Source organism: Patella vulgata, chromosome 4 (assembly GCF_932274485.2).
Source record: "Patella vulgata chromosome 4, xgPatVulg1.2, whole genome shotgun sequence".
In the NCBI taxonomy this organism is placed as follows: Eukaryota; Metazoa; Mollusca; class Gastropoda; family Patellidae; genus Patella; species Patella vulgata.
In genome coordinates, this window is record NC_065882.2 from 52,218,138 (window position 1) to 52,242,781 (window position 24,644).

The following is a 24,644-nucleotide window of genomic DNA, read 5'->3' on the forward strand; positions in this document are numbered from 1 at the left end:
TCCCCCACCTCTCCCCCCCCCCCAAAAAAAATAAAACATCAGATAACAGAATAAAAACATTTCAAAAGGAAGGAGAACAGAATAAAGGTGAGCACTTAGCAACAGATTTTGGTCATAGTAATTTTTATATTCTTTGATTGTGGAATGCAAGGTGAAGAATTTTGCCAGGACACCAACATATGCCAATTGATTATTTACGTGCACTATCAATTTGTGTACTAGACCACATAAATGATTAGACAAACATTCTTTGTGACCCTATCCATCAGTTCACTAAGAATTCCAAACCCTGGAGGTCTGGACATTCTAGACAAATGTATCCAGTGCTCTTACTGTATGACTACCATAACCCCTGATCTTCAACAAATATTTACATACAAACGAATGAGCAGCACCAAACTATAGATTTCAAAAAACTAAAAAACTTAGATTCTCACTAAAATTGAAAATAGTCCAAAAAACAACTTTCACACGACTTACTTTTCAGCATCTTTGAATTTGCCTTGTTCTTCTAACTGTTTAGCTTGTGTAATATATAGACTTGAAACATCATCACCTTTCATATATGTTGATGCCAACTAAAAGTATACACATTATTACAGTAATCTACTTATAAACAATTTATTATGGTACATCTATTACAATCACAATGTAGTTTTTAAGGAATGTCTGAACATGTATGAAAGGTAGCAGTGATGGCAATGTAATGGTAATTTTTTTTTAACAAAATAACTTACTTTATGAGCAAGATCCCATTTTCCAGCCTTGTTGTACATGTCTATTGCTTCTCTTGTACATCCAGACTCTACATAGAATTTCTCTGCTGTCTGAAAATTACAAAATATCTATCAATGTTACTTTGTTGATGATATTTCAATTACTAGTACCCTATATACATTACACATGTAAACCACAAGAGCTATGGAACCAAGAAATTGGCACCATTATTTTGATCTAAATTTACTAGACTTTTGGATCTTACAAAGCACCAATCCTATTTGAATGTTATACTTCTTGTAATTCTTTTAAGTCAACCATTATTTGTTTTGTTCCATAATGTTTCAATATATCTCTTCGCGGATACAACAAACTGTATGAACCAACGTAGTATTACCTCATATTCTCCAACAGACGCGTAATGATCGGCAATCTTTTTATAATAACCAGCAGACATTGCTGAATCTTGCATTTCCAATATCTGTACAGCCTTCGCCCATTGTCTAGAATTAATAGCTGCATCAACGGCTTTCATTGTAGCACTGAAACAAGAAATAATAATCAGCTGATATAGATCCCCCAAAATGGAAATAAATACTTACTCTTACATAAATAAAGTATTAATGGAAAAAGATATTGACTCTTACACAAGTAAAGTATTAACAAATTGTTTCTAGTAGAACAATGATCAAGGTATATTTCTTGAAATATTTCTTGACTTTTTATAACAAATAAACAAAAACCAAATATAAATACTGCATGGGGATCTGCTAACTTTAAAATAGATAGCTGAAATTATATATATTTATTGTACATCACCAGTCCTTCGATTCTCTTCAAATAAATTTGCTCCATGCACAGTTAAAAGCTCTAATAAATGACTACATGAAGGGAAAGTCATGTGAAAGTGTAATTACCCTGCCTCTATAAAATGATTGATAGCTGCATCGAGTTGTTTTTGACCAACCAAAAAGTCTCCCCATTCTTCTTCTAACTTAACAACATTACTAGGGAAAGCATGACGAGCCAATTCAACGGCTGAAAAAAATCCAAACAAAAGTTATTACTTTTATATTTTAAGTTGAGTGTAATACTTAATTGGGAAATATCAGCTTTGAACAAGAGAAACCCTATGCCTATGTAGATTACCAATAAACTAAAAAAATTGATCTTCATATATTTGCTTAATATGTTTATAGTGCACGATGCTGAAATGGGTCTATAGACATAGAGCATCACATAATGTTGTAATATAAATACATTACTAGATTACATGATTAGCAATTATACAGACAAAACATCCACCGATCTGCTTACCTCTTCTATAAGAATTTCCTTTCTTGAAACAATCCATAGCTCTTTGATAATCTCGGATCTTTTCATACAGATCACCAGCCTGTAGAAGACACAGATAATTACATATTTTTAAATTTTAAATGATAAAATAATCAAACCAGTGATAATTGAAATAAAAAAAAAAGATATCGTATATTATAATTAATGTATCTTAAAATGTTATCTATGAAAATATTTCAAAGATATATCATATTGAAAAGGTATTATCCCAGCAATATTCCCTAAAAAAAAACCTGATCCAGTATTCACAATATTGAACATATTTAAAAGATATTATCCCAGCAATATGCACTAAACAATATTAATTCACTATTTACAATATTGAGAAAATGTGTTATGTATTAACAAATAAATAAAGCAACACAGATATAATTTTAATACTAACTCGTTCATATAAATCTGCTTTAATTAGAGCACCAGCTATTCGACTGATGAGCTCAGAGTTAGACATAAGTTCTTCTCTAGTTGATGCTAGTCTAGCAGCTCTAGCAGGTAAACCAGACTTCATATAAAGATTTATAGCAGACATATAATCTCCTTCTCTTTCTTTTAACTAAAAATAGGATTTTATAAAGCATTTAACTAACATCCTTTAAATCTAACATTATATACAATGTCAAACTATCATTGACATGTTACAGTGGGATCTTTACAAAGTTGAGGAATTGTAACATACATTTAATAATTTGAATTTTGTTAACTATAAACAATAAGCAAACTTTTAACACCAATCACTGTACTTAACTTATTACAAATCTATCTATCTGGTAGATATTTGATTTTTATCAACAAGGCGTAAAGGAAGACAACAGAACAACATTTCATTAATCATAACCTGGAGCTATAATTTCCATAAAAATAACAAAACTTTTATAGGTAAACAACTGTCCTTCCACTTTCAAAGACATATTAATAGTGAATATACTTACATCACCAGCCGCTTCTTCTTGTCCAGTTTCCATCAACCATTGATTATAATTACGTTTTAACGTTTCAAGTTCAGGATGACTCTACAATAAAAGAAACGTTTTAAGCTATTTCCAATTGCAAATTCAAGTAAAATCTAGATTTTCATGAAAGATCAGGATATTCATATAGATGATTTGAACTTTATTTTCTTCTTTTAAAGAAATGTTACTCCAGTCATTTTGGAGCCAATGTGATTAAAGGGAACACAGCAGAAAAATACATTGAAGCAGGTATCTGGATATATTAAAACATTGGTATTACCTTAGCTTCAGCTACTTGAATGGCTTCATCCCACATGTGTAATTCTTGATACATTTCCATAGCTTCATCAACATGATTCTATAAACATAGGTAAAATCAATTATACAACATACAGGTTAAATCAAGCTAAGTCATTAAACACACTTAAACTAAACATCTAAACCAATCATCTTCCTGCTATTAACTAATTCTTATGCCTTTAAATTGTACAATACCTTCAGTATAAATACTGTTTAAACCATATAACAAAAAAAAAATGTTCATCTTTGAAAAATAAACTGGTTATTTAAAGTGAAGTCTATAGCACGGATACATTCACCTGTCTGATATGTGCGTTTGTTGTTTGTGGTGTGTGTATATTGTGTCCTGTCCGTAGGTTTGTCTTGTGTACCAGAATTGTTTGTGGGTAGTGCGGTGCCTCTGCACTTACTATTAAAGACTATCAAATTAATTTCATTTTAACTATTGTTGATAAATTAAAATACAATCAATTGTAGTAGACTTACCTGCTCTAGATATATGCCTTCTGCCTCTTTAAAACGTTTTTCCATGATGGCTAATCTAGCACGTACTTTATAATGATTATATCCATTACCTCCCTGTAAATATAAGTGCTTGCGCTTTTATAAAATCCTGACATTTGCAAAAACGGCTTTTGTATCATGCTTTCTCACTAGCAACCCAACAGTTTATCTAGATAGAATTGTAACTCCAGACAAGTTTTAAAAGGTTCATAGCTGTTTGAAAAGTATGTATATTAAACATTACAATCATAACAGTATAATATATATTTATCTATATTAAGATTCTTACCGTATGTTTGGCAGCTTCTTCAGCTATTGTCAAGGTATCTTTTAAAAATCTGGCTTTAGCAATATCTCCTAGTGCTGAATAACATCTAGAAGCAAAATTCAATATATTTCAAAACTGCACAATGGATATATATATATGTATACCATTAGTAAGTACATAACTTAATAATTTGACATAATAAACTTTAAATGAAATTTTATTATTGATATAAAAAGACATAATTACCTCTCTGCAATATGAAGTTGTCTTTCTTCTAAAGCTAATTTACTTAATGTTTTCCACATTGCTTCTGTTTCAGATGACAATTCTAATGATTCAAGGAAAGCTACAGCTCTAAAAGCATATTAAACCATTAATTAACATCATTCAGTTAATCCTGCAGATTATTAAACATGCAGATTTTGATATACTGTAGTCTAACTAAAACTAAACCCATTTGACGGATCATGGAATGAATCGATAGTAAAAATGTGAGATACAGAAAAACTAATTACATAATATTATTAATATTATTGTCAAAATATCATTATAGGGAGTTTACAGAACATATGGTTCTATAAACTTGTTACTTTTAGGACATTATTTGCTAAAATAGTCTACACTACAAGTCAAAGACTTCCAGTCCATACACATTAAAAAAATAGTCTTATCAAAAGACAGACTGGTCCAAAAATGAAAAAAACTGACCAATCCTAACATAAGTTATGGTCATCTAAAGTTTACATCACTTTCTACTGATTTCATGACTTAGTTGTTTTCTGTCTTAAATCAACCTAGATTTTTGTCAAATTTGATTAAGAAAAATGTCTTAGGTTTTAACTGTAGCAAAAACATATTTCCTACATATACAAATACTATTATAAGAAATAAATGCTTTATTTAATCTTCTTTACCTTGAGTAATCACCATCATCAATAGCTGTACCAAATTCTATAAGTCCTTCATCTAATGTATAAGTTATAGTCTGTACACCCTCTTTTACTATCACTTCTGTCTTTCCTTCATTTCTTTCTAAATCAACAATATCTCCCTGTAGATAATTCAAACATATCTTTACACTTTATACCAATAACACAAGCACTGAGTTAATAAATAATTCAGGATTCATTCATTTGCATGCTTCAGTAATGACCTATTAATAAATCAATTTATCAGACTTCAATAGCGAGGGGTGGAGAAGGGGAGATGGCCTAGTGGTCTAGAGTGTCGCGCTTCGAGCTCTAACTGGCTGGTCACCTTTGGTTTGCTGTTGTGGTTTCGATCCCTGGTGTGAGCGTATGTGGTTGGAGATAGGGGCACCTTTTCACTTTTCAACCTCGTGAGTTCACTTCGGGTACTCCGGTTTCCTCTCACAAGAGAGCCCTGCACATATGCTAAGCATAACAAAATAAGACAACTTGTTTGTGATATCACCCAAGGTGGAAGCGAACGTTAAACACTAATAGAAGAAGAAGACTTCAATAGTAAGTGCAGGAGAAATGCACCACATACTAAAAAATAAAAACCCAGAAGACGATCTCACAGACAAGACATATCACACACATAACACACGGACATAGTATGTAATAAATATTAAAAGAAACTATCAATTCAAAGGAATGGATCCGGGAGCCAGCTGTAATTGTCAACTACACTGTAAGGTCTCCGGTCTGTAGTGATACAGACTTCACTTAAAAGTTAAATGAAACTAAACTCATAAAAAGAGAGGCAACACAAAAAATCAATTTCAAAAAAATAAACATTTCTAAACATACAGTGAAATCCCTCTATTAAGACCACCTGTGGGACTGTCTAGATGTTGTCTTAATAGTGAGTTGGTCTCATTACTGAGTGAGCATGCTTGAGGCAATTTCAAAGAAAAACAGACAGTGTTAGGTAAATTATATAGACATGTACGTGTACTTTATTACTAATAACAGATGTAATGTTAAAACACATCATGAAAACATAAATTATATACATAAATAATAATGTTAAAACACATCATGAAAACATAATTATAATTATATACATAAATAATAATTATACATGTACAGCAGTAGATTTACTTAAAATATTTTAGAAGAGTTGCCTGGGTATTGCTACACTTAATCTTTACTGATTCAGCCTCTAAATCTGCTTCAAATGTTTGCATCTGTTCCAAAAGTTTTTCAGTTTATCAACATACTTGAATGCTTCTTTTTGTGAAATTTGCTTTTCATTGTCCTCGATATCATCTTTGCTATCACTCCCTATTACACTAATTTCACCATCTTTTGATTTCTTTACCTCTTTTATGAACTGTCTTTCCCAGTCATCGTCAAATTCTTCACAAACTGGTAAGCCGCTGTCCATTTCAAGATACTCGTCCACTGTCATGAGGTCTTTCAACCCCAGTCGATCTTGTGTCATTAACATTAGGTCTCTAAGTTCACTTAGGGGTCTGTCATCTTCATCTTCAATGTCCATGTTGTCAACGTCTGTCAAAATTCCACATTTTTTAAAACACTTTTGTACACATAACGGACTAACGTCTTTAACGGACTCTGCCACATATCTGACGGCATCTAAAACATTAACGTTTTTACACACTTGTGCAGCATCAATCGTGTCGTCATTATCAATTTTGGCTAGTACATATCTCATCAACCTCTTAGTGTAATAGGACTTGAAGCTTTTAATAATTCCCTGGTCAAGTGGTTGGAGTTTTGATGTTGTGTTGGCAGGCAGGAACACGATCTTGACATTTGATAGTTTCATATCCGGGTGGCCCGGGGCATTGTGCATGAATAGCAAAACGTTTCTTTTATTTATCTTCATTTATCGATTAAAATCCTGCTACCATTCTTTGAACAAAAATCCTGTCATCCATGCTTTTTTATTGGATCTCCATGTAACCGGCAGATGAGAAATGTTCTAGTGTATGTCACGATTGGCTGTGTTCTTAAGTATAAGTAGATTGAAAGAAAATGATTCAGATCTATTCCATTAATGCAAGATAGACAAAAATGACCCAAATAATTTAATAAAGAAAACTGAACTAACCTTGAGTGGGAACATGGTTACTCTTTCAGGAGCATCAATATTATACCAAACACATAAATTACCTCTATTCTGTGCTACAACAACATCACTTCCTGGAACCCACTGAAATATTTAATAATATGAAACAACATTCACAAAAAAAGTGTAGAAAAAGTTAAAATCTAAAATATATATCAGTGAATAAAACTGGTTAATTCAAGGTGAAAGACTCTTAGCAAACTATAACCTAGTCCTGTTTAAATATCTAAAGCTCTGTGGTACGTTTTACAAAGAAAAAAATTGTTTCAGTTTCCCTGTGAGACTGATAATCAGTCCTAAAAATCGATGCTGTGTAGGTGTCTGGATAAACATTTCTATATACTTGTCAATGTCATAGTTATCTTGTTTATCATGTCACTCAAAAAACTGAAGAATTGTTGAATATTTTGAATTGAAATTTTCAGATCATTTCCTCACATTGTGGCATTTTATTTACATACATAAACATTAAAATTCTTTTATTTGCAGTGTCATGTGCCCTTTTAGTTACAAAGATGTGAAATTGGAGATGATATGAGTAAACTGAAACACTATTTATTCTGAAAATTGAAAATATAAATGTTTTGATTATTTATATACTTACTTGGACATAAGAACAATAATTGAGGATACTTGACTTCTGTTGTGTCTCTATGTCATACAGGTGTAACTGAAAAAAAAACCCACAACAGATTCCAATCAATATATTAATTACCTATGTATAAGATCAACACGCATAAGGTTAACTATATGATGCATAGGATATAGGCATATAGGCATATTAGACGGGCCTTGCGAAAGACTATGGCACATCCCCCACACCCCTTCCCACCCTGAATGTGATGTTATTTTTTTTAACTTAAAAGGGGGACATTCTGCTAAGTAAGGGCACACTGTAACTTTTCTTCAATAAATTTGGGATAAAATTTTACAATCCTCATAATCATATATAGCCTTGTACACCTATGTAAAATAGGTATTATAGACACAGAAGTTTATAAAACACACAGTGTACACCCAATCCACATTTATATTGATATACATTAAGGAGAATATATCAGGAAATAGATCTATTGAATTATATACATATTGAAACTCAACAGACAATGTTGATAACTTATTACCCACCTTCAATTTCTTGTCTCTAAACAGCAACGTTTTACAGGTTTCATTGAGCTAGAAAAAAACGGAGAAACATGTAGTTATATTATATCAATATCATGTGTTACAGACTAGAAAGAATATTTCCTTAGACATTAAATAATGATTCATTCATTTACGGACAAAAACAAAATCCCATTAAACAACAGACTCACCTCAAGCCAGTCAATTTTTGAATCATGATTTATCTGACCAATACCTAATCCACTCGACAGATCCACTGTAAAATAAACCACATATAATGATAGAGATCTAGATCTTGATTTAAAATGATTAAAATCACAGATTGACGCAATTTACTAACAAATATATTCAGTAAGGAATAGTCAGACAGTTTAGGTAGAAATAAATTACACATAATACAGGGAACTGAAGGGTAGTAGGGTATGCTTCCTCTTTCTAGAACACCAGATACCACTTCTTATTTATCAGGCGCTTACTTTTTGGTATTCTAACTTACTTATAGCTATTGTTTTTAAATCAACAAGATAAGCCATCTTTTTATTTTCTCCACCACTTCTTTGTTTTCTTTCATTTAGTCTTACACTGAAAAATATATATCAATGCTGTTAAAATGTACATAGATGAAACGAAAGTGACTTGTCATGTCAGCACATTTAATAGTTAGTCATTTAGATGATGAACATTCTGAAACTGACCTGGTATTGTTTTTTTCAAAGAACACTGATATGTCATGGGGAAGATGACTTCCAAGGATATATACATAATAGTGGAGAAAAACAGAGTCCAATATTTTAGAAGTTTCAAAAATAATTAACATAATAACACAAAACTTATGGTATATAAGGATTATATAATTGCCTTTACACGTAGTATGAAGTAATATAATCCATATTATTGTGTATATATTTTCAATAACTATATATGTAGTATGAAGTAATATAATCAATATATACCTTGTTTTTTCTTGATATTAAATATACTGAATAATATAACTCATAATATATAGATTAATACCTTATCAGGTGTGGGTTCATAAATTCTGTTCTAACACATCCCAAGATTTCATTTTCACCATACTGAACTAAAGCTAATTCTCCAGCATTAAAAATCATACAAACCTACAGATTGAAAAATTGTCATTACCAATTAAAGACCTGTCTTTACATAACATAGACAAAAAATAGTTTTGTTTAGATAGTGATTTATCTACTTTGATTTTAATAATAATCTAAGTCACACAATATGGCACTGATCTGGCTTTAAATAATAAAAAGAGTAATATTTCATCATTTCAATTAAACTATTCTTAATACAAGTTCCATGTATTCATTTTACATTATCCATGTCCTGTTTGGCAAATTTTGAATTGTCTGTGACATTTTCATGTTCTATTTTATTCATTTTTGACATTTGTCTGTGAAATATTCATGTCCTATTTGTTACATATTTTTACAGATTTTTAATTGTCTGTAATCATATTCATGTTATTTGTTACATGTTTGAGGAGTTAGGATCCACTGCCTATTAGAAACTAACAGTTGTTCACATCTTGTATCATATATTGTCTTATATTTCTTGTAAAACAACAACTTACATTTTCATTATCAAAATAAAACTTTTCATTGCCTCCAGCAGACTGCCACTGGATCTCACTGAGTTTTCCAGTGGTTTGATCTCCCAGTAATAATGTATCTGATGTATGACCAACAAGATAGCGATCTTTTCCTAATATTCTTACATCATCGATTTCGTAACCATAGTGAGATTTTAAAACAACTTTAGAATTGTTACCCAGGTTCTTTACTATAACCTAGAGAAAGATAAATGAAATATGCTTAAAAACATTAAGTATTTATTCACAACTCATAATTCTCATGAATTAAATATTTCAAAATGTCAAGCACTGGCACAATATATATCATACATTTTACCATCATGATTTTAAAGGGTAGTATACGTCCTTTTTGTGATACTCTTCATGATTGATCGACTTGCAAACCTCGAAATTGTAACAAGAACATTGTTTTACACGCCTATATATGTGTAAAGCCTATATATATCTTGATGTAAATCAAACAAACTTTACATCCCAGAAGTGTAAGAAACAAGCCAACAGTGAGGCTGATGTCCCCCGCCGAAATCCCGAAATAAATAGATTACACATATTAATTAATTGCACGTTTATCTGTTTCAAAAGTATCAAGCAAAAAAACTGATTATTAACCATACACTAAGTTTCATCACTCTCTATCAGATAGAATCGAAATCAAAGAAATTGCTTAGCTCTGCTTAGTTTTAGTGGGAAATGTTAACCATTGAACTTGGTCAAGATATTCACCTAATGAACATCTACATCAAGTTTAAACATTCTACCTCAATTAAAAGCAGAGTTGTTATGTTCCAAAATCTTGACCAATCAAATTGTTTATCGCTCCTTAGCCTAAGGAGAAAATTCTCAAACCTAGTCAAGGTAATGATATAATGAATCTATACTCAAGAGTTTCATAGCTCTCACTTTTAATTATAACCAAACTCATACAGTGAAAACATCAGTTTTTGTCACCATTGCCTGTCACTTGAAAATTTGTCTTTATGTTATAATTTATAGAAATAACAATTCATAAACAAATATCTATTAAAGTGAGACAACGATTATTTTGACTTTGATTTTGTAGACGCTTCATAGCAGAAAAATAAGGTTATCTTTACAATTTCTATGAAAAATGTTTTTATTTTTATTAATAAAGTCATAAAGTAATGGGTAATAAAATTACTTTCAATGTAATGGGTAATGGTAATTAATTACATTGCTAAAAATGAGAAAGTAATTGTAATGATTACATTTTAAAAAGTAATGGTAATGGTAATGTAATTAATTACATTGGCAATGTAATGGCCCCAGCCCTGTGTAACAACACTGTTACTAATGCCCTCATCCAGCATCAATAGATTACTTAATGTTTCATTCTCAAGTGTTAAACCATATATAATTACCTACCAACCCTACTTTATCACTAAATAAAGGGTCATTGACACAAGCCAATGTTAAACATTATTGTTCTCTATTGAACATAAAAATTGTGATATCTAAAATAAAACTCTACCTGACTCAGCCCAACATGTGTAATTTCAAATTTATTTTTATAGATAGTTTTCTTGAGACAACAATCAAATAACTCAACACCTCCACATAGAGTTCCCTAAAGACATAAAAATAAAATTACATGTATAATAATATCAATAATATAACAGAGCAAGTATTAAAGCAAGTCAGTATTCTGTTCTTTTTTATATTCAATATATATGCCTTTTTTAAGACTAATAAAATAGTATGCTGTTCAACTTACAGCAGCTATTCTGGAACCATCTTTCTTCCATGATAAAGCGGATATGGTATACATATTACTAATTTCTTTAATCTGTGGTTCATCCCACATCTGTCTCCTTGGACTCCAATTTAAAGCTTGAATTCTAAGGATATATAAATAATTATTCAACATGTCGGTGCAAAAAAAGTGGTATTGGCTTGTATTGAGTTGACTCATATTTATTTCCTTTAACTCATTGCACCTGCATTGCCTGATACTTGAATTAAAAATAACTGAATCGCCAACTGACGACAATAAGCCGATTATAATAGTAAATAGTGAGTGTCGGAATGCATATACATACATTCCATTATAATAGTAGAAGTTATACACCCCTTAAAACTATATCATGAATATGATATAGCAAAGACACGTTTAAGATTTGATAGCATTTTCAAATTTTGAGCATTAATACAATGAGCATTTGATGCAATAAAGAATATCTTTGCTTCTTAGGAATCATCCAAAAATTAACTTCTAAAATTGTTACGTTATATGTGAGAAATAGAGTAAAGAAATACAGGCCATACCAAATGATCTCGATTAGATTTAATTATACAATACTTTTAAAGTAATAACTATAAATAGGCCACTTTTGTTTTTTATCAACTGCGTGATAAGCAATTCACTGTTGCAGTAACACCGAAAACCCATAATTTGCCTACCTATCATAGCTACCAAAGACAACTGATTGACCACTGGGGCTACAAACAGCTACTGTAAATTCATGCTCATCATCATCACGACTATAATCAAAATGTTGAAAACTTCTTCCATCTCGTCCATAAGCAATAATTCTTTTGTCGCAACCAGCAGCAACTACTGAGTTCTGTGAGAAAACCAGGGCGTATGGTGGACAGGGGTGGGTACACAGCTTACCCTGAAACATAGAGATCATAATATTAAATTATGAGGAAAATATTACTGTAGCATAAAAATTGTAATGCTACTCTAACACGTCTAATGATCAATAAGAATGGCTTGAGATTGCTTATGAAAGTGTTGTGTAAGCAATGATCCTAATATTCACAACAACCCATTCATAAACTCGAATGCTCATGAACACCTACGAATGTCTGGTGATCATCCTGTGATCATTGCGAACTGGTTGAAAGCCCATTCGGCACCATATTCGACACTATGTGGCGAATGTGAGAGTAGCATTATGGATATAGTCCAGGGAGATCCAACTTTTTCGTGGCCCACCTGATAAATGTAATACATATCTTTAATTCAAGATGTAAGACAGTGAGCTCATAACATAACATACATAAGTTACTTGTGTGTTAACATCGACAAATCAACACTTACCTGACTATCACCTGTACCTTCATCATCAAAGAAAAATCTAATAATAGAACCATCAGCATGTCCAGATAGGAAACCTTTTCCTGATGGACTGAAAATAATTAAAAACAATCAATCTTTACTGTTGACATTATATTTTAGAAACTTAATTCTAAAATTTTCTTCAAATCACAAAAAATGTTCTGCAGTAGGATCTGTCTAAGCCAGGGATCACCACATGCGGCCGTCAAGTTCCATGGATCTGTGTCGCCTGATATACATTTATAGATAGATTATGATAATTAAATTACAAGTGATTTTAGTTAAAAAGGTTGGGAAATGGGGACACTGGCTCTAAGGTATATACCATGAGTTATACAGTTGAAATATTACTAAAAAATTGAATTGAAGGACTTACTTAGCAGCTAGAGAAACAACATAAGATTCAGTACCATAAATAGTGGATGATTTGTTTGTTCTTGTGTTGGCAGCACGTACCTGAAATATAGAGAAAGTAAGGTAAAGAGTAAAAAATTTTAAAATATATTCAATGATATCAACTATATCAAGGCACCTGTAATGAATTTCGATTTTACGATGGGTTTAGTCAGTAAAACCTAGTCCGCTCACCATCAAGTTTATCAACATATACTGAGAGATCAGACAATCTTTGCGTGCAATCTTAGAGGTCACTTGAGCAGACAGCCCTTAACTGTCAGGCTTCTAATTAGTGACACCCTTTCATTCTTGTCCTGTCGTGCTCCATGGATGTTTTTCAAGGAATCCAGTATTCTTCTACAAAGATTGGGTGTCTCCACTTCCCACATATACCAAAATAGCCATATCTTTATTGGAAATAACCACCCAATAAATACTTTTGTGAGAAAGTATCTTTATTAATAGTAAGTGAAGGGGGACTGCACCACATACAAACAATTACACAAGACAAATCTACGGAGAGAGAGAAATGGGGTATAACGTCCACTCGACACAAACTATTTATTTCAATAATTTGCTTGCACACAGGGGTCCTTAGCAGTGGGAGGAAAGCGGAGGACCTGGAGAAAACCCACAAGCTTGGACAATGACCCTACTCCTTGTCACGTAGAAGCGGCGTGGAATCGAAACCACACCAGTTGACTCAATGACGGACCTTCTGGCCACCCCCCCCCCCCACAAATCTACGGACAAGACACTATATACAGACATCACAACAACAAACGTATATATCAGATAAAGTGAATGGATCCGGTGGCTAGCCCTTAGTGTCCATGGTGCTGTACAGTCAACAGTGCCATTAAATATAAACTAACCTTTCCGTCTGCTAAACCATAAATAATAGGTTGATCTGGTGGCCATATTAAACATGTCACAGCACTTTGTTGAACAAACTTGTTACAGATAACTTTTTTATCTGACCTGAAACAGATTATTAAGCCATTAAATGTTTTAATTTTAACCACCAGAGGTAGGATTGTAGTTTATACACTGACATGTGTATGGGATAAAATCTTTTGAAAGGATATGGCCCCTATATGAATAGGGTGAAAAATTAAGGTGGCCTTTTGATTAAATTGACAGGTTCATTTTTTTTCTGAGAGTTAGAAATCTATTTAAGTGTAGTAAAAAAAATGTGTACATGAATTATGTTTAGATATTTATAACCGATGTCTTTATTTTTTTTAAAGCAAATGACAAAACAAAACTAATTACCGGAAATAACACATATAATATCAGACTAATTCAACACTTTTTAAAATCTTAAAGCGAGAGATAGAGAGAGAAATGGGGTTTAACATCCACTCAACACAAACTAGGTCATTTTGGGACTAACATATGGTTTAATTTTATTTCAATAATTCGCTTGCGCGTAGGGGTCTTTAGCAGTGGGAGGAAACCGGAGGACCCAGAGAAAACCCACGAGGTTGGATAGGCGACCCTACTCCTTGCCACGTACAACCGGGGATTCATAACCACGCCAGTTGACTCAATGACAGACTTTATGGTACAGCGCGCACGTGCTAACCATTCGACCATTCAGCCACCCCCCCCCCCCAATCTTAAAGGGACAATAACACTCTTGCTGGCTTGAAAGCTCCAGAAAATAAATAATATCTCTATCTAAGTACTAGATGTTTAAGTGTCCTACCTGTTGTGTAAATTATCCATTACAGCCTATTTTTAAATCGAAGTTTCATTTGAAAAGGTTTACGTTAGACGTTTCAAACCATTATGTTGAATTTTTCAAAAATTTTAAATAAGGTGTGTTAAGATGAAATATGTATCATCAATTAATTGAAATATTCTAAAATAGTACAATTTGTTGACCAGAATAAAGATTGGGACATATTATTCAGTTACAACAAGAGTGGTATTGAGCCTTTAAAGCAAAACGTCATTGTCAATTTAGTTCTTTGTTATTGGTCGATGAATTTGAACCCTAGACTCTTAACAATGCATTCCTACAGAATACTCCTTCAAAATAGATGAGCAGCATCATTGATGCCCAAAGTGACTTTGTTGATTTCTATTTCTTGTAGACTGATGACAAGAACATGTAAGCAACTTACCATTCTTCACCAATCTTATAAACAAAGATAATATTATCAGTTTGTCCTATAGCTATTTTAGTTGAATCAGGTGAAAATGCTATACCTTTAACAGTATAACTCTTTTTACCATACTGAAATAAAAATATGAAATTGATAGTTTCCTTTTTCAGGGGTGAGTGGATCTAAAAAGAAATTTTACGATACAAAATTTTTACGATACAAAATGTTTATAAAATCATGCATTCAGAATTTAAATTCCTCATCTTATGCTAGTCTGGGTCACTGACATGTGATAAAGCGCAATTAAAATTGTAATACTACTATATGGAAGGGAAGAAGAATCAGTCTCTGAAAACTCAATTATCTCCCTTCATGCACATCAAGATATAATTCTCTGACGCACAACAAATAAAAATTTGTACAGACAAGTGTAAGTATTGTGGTAAAAGGAAATCTCATAAACATGAAAGGACTGGAATTATCTTGTCTGTTGAGTCTGAATGAAATCCCTAATTGAAGGGTTTTAGAGGAGTTGCAAAGCAAACGAGTTGAAGATTAGAATTATCTTCCTTCATTTTATGCATCCATTTTGAATGAAATCCTTTGAATGTATTCAGGAACTGCACTTACCCCAACAAAAATTTGAACAAACAGATAGTGTGTTTCTTACATCACAAGCCTTGTTCACAGAGGTATAATAAATAAAAGTCTTAAAAATTTCATGATCATATAGCATTTTTACATTCCCGGAAGTTGCATCAAATTTGGTTATGAACTTAAATGTACAACTGGGACTGTGAAAACAAAATATGGCTTCTCTTGAAAAAGTTCATATAAGTTTGTAATAGTTCATAGTTACCTTATTATCTGCTGGTTTTAGAGAAAATTTATCTCTTTTTTCTCCATGCTCATCATAAAGGACTATAACTCTGTCTGATGTACAAACTGCAAACTTATGATTATTCGGTGACCACGCTAAAGCACATATTTTTGCAGCCCCATCCTACAACAGAAAAACAGAACTGTAATACATTTACTCAACATGTCCAAGAAAAGGGGCCGGAATCAGAGAAAAGGGTGCTCTTTGACTTCAGGGCGATGGCCCCTGTGTCTAGTGGTAAATTTAATTCGCTGAATTTGGTGTCTGGATATTCATTCTATACTTACATGTAATATGTATATGATATGTAGATCTAGAGTCATTAAAATTAATTTGATAAAATTCATTCATCTATAAATAAATTCACTGACACAAATAAATTAGTAGATCTAGATCTACCGGTAAGTTAAAGCATCGACCTTATATTATGGTAAAGTAAATGACATTTATATCAATATCATCATAATTATAATATCATATTCATTATTTATTGACAGAAACATTCCACAAATTTACCTGAGGTGCCATTAGATTCTTAAAATGTTTTAATCTCATAATTATGGTGTATTTTCAGAACTGTTGTAAATAAAAACTTGTGTCTCTGAAATATTAATCAATATTATTAATATTATCCTCAACACCTATCATTTCAGATTATCAATGTTTACAGGAATGTTAGCAACAGAGAACCGATAGGTGGCGCTACGTATGTATCTTTTTCCGTTTCCGCCCAATCTAAGGTTTCTTGAACTTGTTTGCCACTCTCCACCACTGATATATAGATCAGTGCTCTCCACAAAGTCCTCGACTGCAAGGGAAAGCAACTCTGTTTGGGAGATTGCTTGTTACTAGAATTTGCACACTGAATTTTGGGATATTTCTTAATAACTCCTTTTTATTTAAACAATGAATGCATGGAGAAAAACAGCCCCCCCCCCCTCCTCCCTAAAAAAAAAACCGATATAAAACACAAAATTCATCTGGGCACCTTGCGTGGAGCTTGATTAGTTTCGCATGAATCACAAATGGACCATGGTTATTTTGTTATTTTAGTATTCAAATTGGGGCAATTATTAGATCTATGTATTCAAATTATTAAAGGCCAATTTTAATTGTTTTAAAGATAGGTATACATTCAAAAGAAGAAAGCTGTGTAAAATAGAAATATTCGAAACTAAATTTCATATCGATGTTTCAAGATGGCTGCCTTCAGAACCAAAAATTTTTTGTATCCGCGAAATGTCTTGCGTATTATTGAAATTGTAAGGAAGGCAGGGATCATCCCTTTTTGCTGTTCTATTTATTTTGTTTTTATATAGCTGAGTAATTTGTATGTAAACAATATTGTTTGATAGAGTGGCACTGGATAATCTGTGTAAGCGTAGTAGTACCTACTGTTCAGTGTTTGAACCATCGTAAATTTTAATCGGATTTCTTCGATTATGAACAAACTACTTAACTTTGGCTATTATAAACTTACCCGTGTGTTTGAAATCAACTCCCGTTAAATAAAATCCATTGCACAACTAAATATTCCAACGAATAAAAAAGTGCTCTCTTGAAAGATTGAAATCCCACAAATTGTTTTTAGCTAGGATTGGGTGCCTTTATTAGTTCCAAGTGACAAACTCAATTTCTTTATTAAAGGAGCTAAATCGCTAATATTTGGGACCTAGAAATTGACACAAATGGGTCGTAACGCAAATAATAATGTAATCTAATTGTATATAAACTGATTTACATTCAATTGTTTCCGTTTTGACTCCAACTTCAACTCAGTTATGTTATGTCCAGTGAAATACGGCATGAGTCTCAACCGAATGTCAGTTTCTAGTGTCTGGTTATTCCAGCCTATTGCGGATGCTCTCATGGCGTCACCATTTGACATGAGTTGTGGACTATGTCTAGCCTCATTCTTTCTGGTCACTTGTTACAAATGACTCTGAAACGCACGGTACACGATTGGGTAAAATGTTTATTTTGTCTTGAATATTGGATATCAGAAGCCTACCTTTTCCCGGTAAGATCACAACATCAAAGTTGATTTGAATTGACAAATAATTTGTGTTTTCAACGTGTAAGACTTTGGATGATATTGAGTTAGAGACTTAGCTACTTTAATGCATGTAACATTTTAAAAGTAAGATAGTTTGATATTATTATGACTATTTAAACTTACAGAGGCCAATGTAGTGGCACAACTATCGCCTAACAATTCCAATATTCGCGTTTAAATTAATGAAGCGTTGTTTTTAATCAGACATACACCGTCATAATCTCCCGTTTAAAAATGGCGTTCCTAGTAAATACGATTATTTATACCCGTTTCTGGTAGGATTGTATGCTTAATTATAGTTGGATGTGGCAGAAATATTATAAATAACAATAATCAATCGTTGTTGTGATGAAAAATATTGTCAATTTTGCTTACTGAGGCCCGATGTGATTTGCGTTGGGCTTTGCTACGTGCAACTATATAGTATAGCACCATCTCTAATCTCGAAACACGGAGGGTTGAGAGATGAGGTTTGTTATCAATACTGAATGTACTTCAGCTCTAATTGTACATGTAGGTCTCATTACATGATTACTGCTCGCCCTGTAGGTTCATGAACCACACTATTGAATCCTTGTTGAAAAAGTTTCAGCCCCCAGTCAATTTTACTGGGCAACATTTTACTGGTAAACAGTCACTTGAATGCCTGTACAAAAGAAAGAAACATTTTAGTCAGAAATAAGACCATGCTTACCTCGCTAGAGTCAGTATGTGTGACACAACATGCTGTTAAAAATACGTCCCTGTCTGTTAAACAGCTTGGCAGAAGCCATTGAAATCTAAATATAGGGTAACGCACAAATATACGTAACTCGACCATATATGACAAAACGAAATTTAGGCAAAATGACAACATGTGTCCATGCTTAATTAACTCTAACCTTTAACCAACGAGGTCATTAGATATGAATGTTAAATTATCCCGTCTGAAAACCCACGACGATTTTAAATATAAAAGCATCTGAACAGACTATCAGATGTGTAACTCAGCAATGGCGCATAGCTGAGCAAAATCGCCAACCATCTTCATGATTTGACTTGGGAGTTTATAAATGCCAAAAAATTCAATGTATTAAATACCGGTAGGTATGAAACCGATGATTTACAATCTATGTGTAATGTTAAAGCAAACATAAATCTGGTTTTATTTTAATTATTATGTGTTTTTCCGCCTGTACAGAATATATGTACTTATAAATCCGTTTTCTTCAATGATTTTTATTTCAGTTGTTAAGTATTTTGGCATTTTCTCTGATTGCTAGCTGGAAAAATCATGGATTGGGATATCTTAGCTTAAATAAGGATGATTACAATATAATCAACAATGTCAATTTTTTTCTGGGTGTGTCTGTCCTGACATTTATGGCTGCCATTGCTATGTGTACATTAATCCTCTTCAATTCTTCATTCATATCTCCATTGATGGTAAGTTTCTTAATTCAACTACATATTGTACATTGATAGCGTTGAGAGAATTCTCTTCAAAACTTGCCCAAAATGAATAAGTATGTGTTATAGTTTATTGCTCTATCCAGTTACTAAATGCCTCTTAAAGATTTCATGTAATCAGTTCAATTCAGGTTTTTGAGTTTTAATTTAATACATGTGTGGTTAAGCCCCTTGGCCCTGACCCATAGGACAATTGATGTACATTTTTTGATATATGATTACTTAGAAATAGCAGCTAAGAATTAAAATAGTATTATTTTATTAAATACAAATTGTGCTATATTTCAAAGTAAATATCATTATATAATGTAGGCCTACGCACATCTAACAGATTGCTATAGGCATATAGTTATCATGAGGTTATGGAAATGGATTTAATCTTCAACAGGCATGGTTTTGAATCCCTGGTTGTACCTGAAAAGGAATAGGGTTGCCTGTCCAACCTTGTGGGTTTTTTCTGGGTCCTCCGGTTTCCTCACACTGCTCAAGACCCCAACACGCAAGGGAATTGTTAGTCCTGAAATTACCTAGTTTGTGTTGAGTGGATGTTAAACCCCATTTCTCTCTCTCACCTCTATTTTACACTGAATTTGCTAATCACCCCCCCACCCCCTTATTAATTACAAAAGTATGCTATTGAAAATTGCAACTACATGTACAAGAGAATGGTGTCACAAACAATACACAATCAGGTCAGGGTTTTGTCCACTAACAGGACTGATGATATTAAACATTAGTTGTTTACATCCACTTAGTTGTATATTGTTGATTTTGACTATTCCAGGATTTGTTGATTAATGGTATTCTAGGTGTATTGTTGTCTTTGGCTACTATTATTTTATGTGTAGCAATGACAGAGGTTTCAAAATCTGTTCCAGTTCAGGAAGCCAATTTATCGTTTTCACATTTCGAAATTGCTGTGGTAGGTATTATTAATAATTATTTAAAATCATAGATTATTGTACATGTAATTTGAAAATACAGCGGTGGTTCTGTGGTCATGAAGCATGAGCGTAGTAATGAATAGGACTACTGTACATGTAGATCTAATTTTATTAATACCTTAGCTCTGAATTGTTCAGTCACATACAAGTACCAAGGCCATTCCCTACACCAGTGTCAACCAAATCCCAACTTTCATGGTGTTATGAACAAATTAAATTGAGGATGACAGCAAATAAACTAAAACTTAATGATGAGAAAACTGAAGCTTTACTTCTTGGTCCTGAATCCAGACGTGAATGTTGGCAACCTCTTTATTCCAATTGCAAATAGCATAAGAAATCATGGAGTGATGTTCTATAACAATCTGAATATGGAAACCCACATCAACCATACAGTATATCAGATGTGTGCTATTTCATTCTATGGAACATTGGGTGCATCAGGAAGTATCTTAATGCTGATTCTACTAGGATACTTTCCCCATTTATTTAATATCAAATCTTTGTTTAATAATTTGTAAAAATCGTTTAAAATCACCCAAAATCATTCAATTTGTACTTGTGTCCAGATTAAAGTTGACCATTCAATTTTGATAATGAGTGTCCAATTTACAAACGCTCTCGATCTCTGTTAAAAAATAAACAACCCAACTGATTATTTGGTATAATGATTAATTTTTAACAGTGATCGAGAAATTAATGCTTGTAAATTAGACACTCATTGTCAAAATTGAATGGTCAGCTTTAAAGGGACAATAACACTCTTGCTGGCTTGAAAGCTCCAGAAAATAAATAATATCTCTATCTATGTACTAGATGTTTAAGTGTCCTACCTGTTGTGTAAATTATCCATTACATCCTATTTTACTTGTCCAGAGGGTTCGAAAATATTTTTAAATAGAAGTTTCATTTGAAAAGGTTTACGTTAGACGTTTCAAACCATTATGTTGAATTTTTCAAAATTTTTAAATAAGGTGTGTTAAGATGAAATTTGTATCATCAATTAATTGAAATATTCTAAAATAGTACAATTTGTTGACCAGAATAAAGATTGGGACATATTATTCAGTTACAACAAGAGTGGTATTGAGCCTTTAAACTAGACACAAGTACAAATCAGATGATTTTGGGTGATTTTAAATGATTTTTACAAATTTTTAAACAAAGATTTGATATTAAAAAATTGTGAAAGAAATTAATGCTAAATTAAAATACACAAGAATAAATGATACCCTGGTTACAGTGATAGGTGGGTGATACATACATTTGATTGATGACATATTTTGTTGTATTTCAGGCTGTTGGGTTTATGTGTGCAGTATCTTTACTGGGTAGTACTTGGTATGCCTTTAGAATTCACATAAAGAGGAGTGAATTACCATTGAATATGTCCCGGTCTAATGCTGATCTACCAGAAGATATCCCCACGTAGTCTGTGATACCCTAATATTGCACCCATTATTTAATCTAAATTAGTTGTGATGTGACCAATGAAACGTTTTGGTTTTTTATTGTGTTGTGTTATCCTAGTCAGGAAAATATACATTCCTTATAAATATCATATCAAATCATTATAACATAATTATGAATCTCATTTTAATATTTATTATAGTAGTTGTACTAAATCATACATTCTAGTCACCTATATATCTTTTTATGCTAATATTTAGGTCTCAAATTGTTATTTATTTGACAACTGTTGTTAATTAAAGTCCACTTCAAAGTTGATCAATTAAAAATATTTGAAATGTTATCAAAAATCTTAATTGGTCTCCGAAGTTAGGGAGGGTAATGGCAAAGTAGGATAGAAACTTTATCTTTATACCCCTCTCAAGTAGTTCGTGGAATTATATATGACCGTTATCCCATTTTAATAATGTATACACAGTTGTAATTAGATTGTGATAATAGATGAATTGATGATTCGTTGAAATACTTAGAGGTATAGAATATCAAATTAGTTTCTATCATCAGATATGAAAGTTTATTCATGCAAACCTTTTGGTATTTGAAATTAAATAAGGAATGGGGGATTAACTATGTATCATCCTGACTTCAGGTATTATTAAAGAGTATACATATGTAGATTAATAATACATCATAAATCATATTATATTGTTGCATTAATATATTAGGAATTGACAGTTTTTGTATCACTATTTTCAATGTACATAAGTGTAGGAGATTTAAAATTTTCACTTTTTCTATACAATATAGTTTAATATCCTGAACATTTTTTATATACCATTTTGTTTTTTACAGTTTTCATGTTGAAACTGTTTAAAGATACATTATGTAAGATTTAGATAATTCTTGCTATAATAATTCGAAAATAGATATGTAAAATGAATAATTTGAAAATTTCATTCCAATTACTCTATTGCGAGCGAAGATATTAGCCTTTAAAAGGTTTGACAAGACGTGTGCAAAAATTGCACTGTACTGGTTGTGCGAGGCTAAGTCTCGCTCCTCCATTTTTAAATTAAATTAAAATATGGCTGAACCGTTCTAATCTATTTAATATCGGAGAAATCCCATGCCATCAAGAGTTGATTATGCCTGGATCAGTTAATTAATGTCTAATTAATCATTTAGAAAACATTTCAGGCTTAAAGAAAGACCTGCAATAGGCAGATTTGCATAATGTATGTTTAATAATCTGTTACAAGTTATTTACAATGTATGGCTTTTGAATAAGGTTTTTTCCATCAAAATCCAACTAACATGGTACTTATGAAATGCTTCAAACAAATTGTGATTTGGATAGAACCCTGTTTTATTTGACTTTAAAGGCATTCTATGAACTAACTTATATTCAAGAATTTATGATTGAAATAGAGCTGCTACTTTATAATACATGATGAAAAATAGGTTTATGAATATTTATATTAAAATTGAAGGGCAACACATTACACATTAGATATGACATTGATGAAAATACAGAACATTTTTACATTTGTGATATTTTTATGCACAAAAAAATTTGAGCTGCATTTGAAATTGTTGAAACTGAAAATATTGTATTTATTATGCCTAATTCTATCCCATACCATATACGGTCCAGGTCCATGCCCATACGGTCCATGCCCATACGTAAGCTTTCATTCATCTTTGTTTTTACTAACAAGAAATTGTTGTTATTAATATGTTTATTTGGGTTTGTTTTAGAGAACATGGACCACACATTTTGCATAGCATAGTGTGATCTGCACATTTGCTTTAATATATTCAAGATATTAAATATATTTTTTATTTTATTTTAAAAGATTTGTTCAATTTATTATGGCAAAAACCTCAAATACTGGACGTTTAATTATTGACAAGAGAAACCATGTGCAAGAATCGGTCTCACCCTCCCTTCATACCTGAATATTGTTCCAATATATTACTCTAATGTTGCATTGTGATGCTGAGTTTCCTTCTTGAAAACAGCTACTGAAATCTATTTTCATACCAACTTTGGCTAGTAGAAAGCATGGCCTGTAATATGATTCCAAAGACCGACATTCGTAATTACTGTGAATACATGATTCAAACATGCAATTATTACCCGCTCGACCATAAAAGGCTTATTCTTACCACATGCTGTGCTCGACCCTAATGAAAATACGAGGGCTGGCTGAAAAGTCCTAACCCCAAAAAGGATAGATATATTGGGGTGTAATAAACTTTTGCCACCACCAAGGACAATCATTGAATGAATCATAGACATAAGATCTGCAATTGTAGTGTTATTATTGTCTTGTACCAGACCATCTTGTGAACCTACCCACTGAAATCTCCAAATTTGCACAAAACTGACTATAGGGCAGTCATCAAGTACCT

The 24,644-nt window shown here is 32.2% G+C and overlaps 1 protein-coding gene and 1 long non-coding RNA gene across 2 annotated transcripts; one reads left to right on the forward strand and one right to left on the reverse strand.

The window, feature by feature from the left end:
* Positions 1-1,248: 1,248 nt before the first annotated feature.
* On the reverse strand, positions 1,249-17,126 carry LOC126817935 (intraflagellar transport protein 172 homolog). Its single transcript, XM_050545108.2, has 23 exons — positions 16,887-17,126; positions 16,350-16,493; positions 15,509-15,621; positions 14,252-14,357; positions 13,357-13,436; positions 12,963-13,050; positions 12,317-12,531; positions 11,631-11,754; positions 11,388-11,483; positions 9,878-10,093; positions 9,298-9,401; positions 8,780-8,865; positions 8,475-8,539; positions 8,287-8,334; positions 7,763-7,828; positions 7,141-7,242; positions 5,010-5,146; positions 4,342-4,449; positions 4,117-4,201; positions 3,810-3,902; positions 3,304-3,381; positions 2,999-3,083; positions 1,249-1,259 (listed from the first exon to the last, which is right to left on the reverse strand). Exons 1-23 carry the CDS (start codon positions 16,923-16,925, stop codon positions 1,249-1,251), a joined length of 2,289 nt encoding a protein of 762 aa, XP_050401065.1. The 5' UTR covers positions 16,926-17,126.
* Positions 17,127-17,518: 392 nt separating this feature from the next.
* Positions 17,519-24,076, forward strand: LOC126818782 (uncharacterized). The gene is made up of 4 exons (XR_007679337.2): positions 17,519-17,632; positions 19,654-19,851; positions 20,660-20,797; positions 22,117-24,076. It is a non-coding gene; the product is annotated as an uncharacterized LOC126818782 (long non-coding RNA).
* Positions 24,077-24,644: the final 568 nt, after the last annotated feature.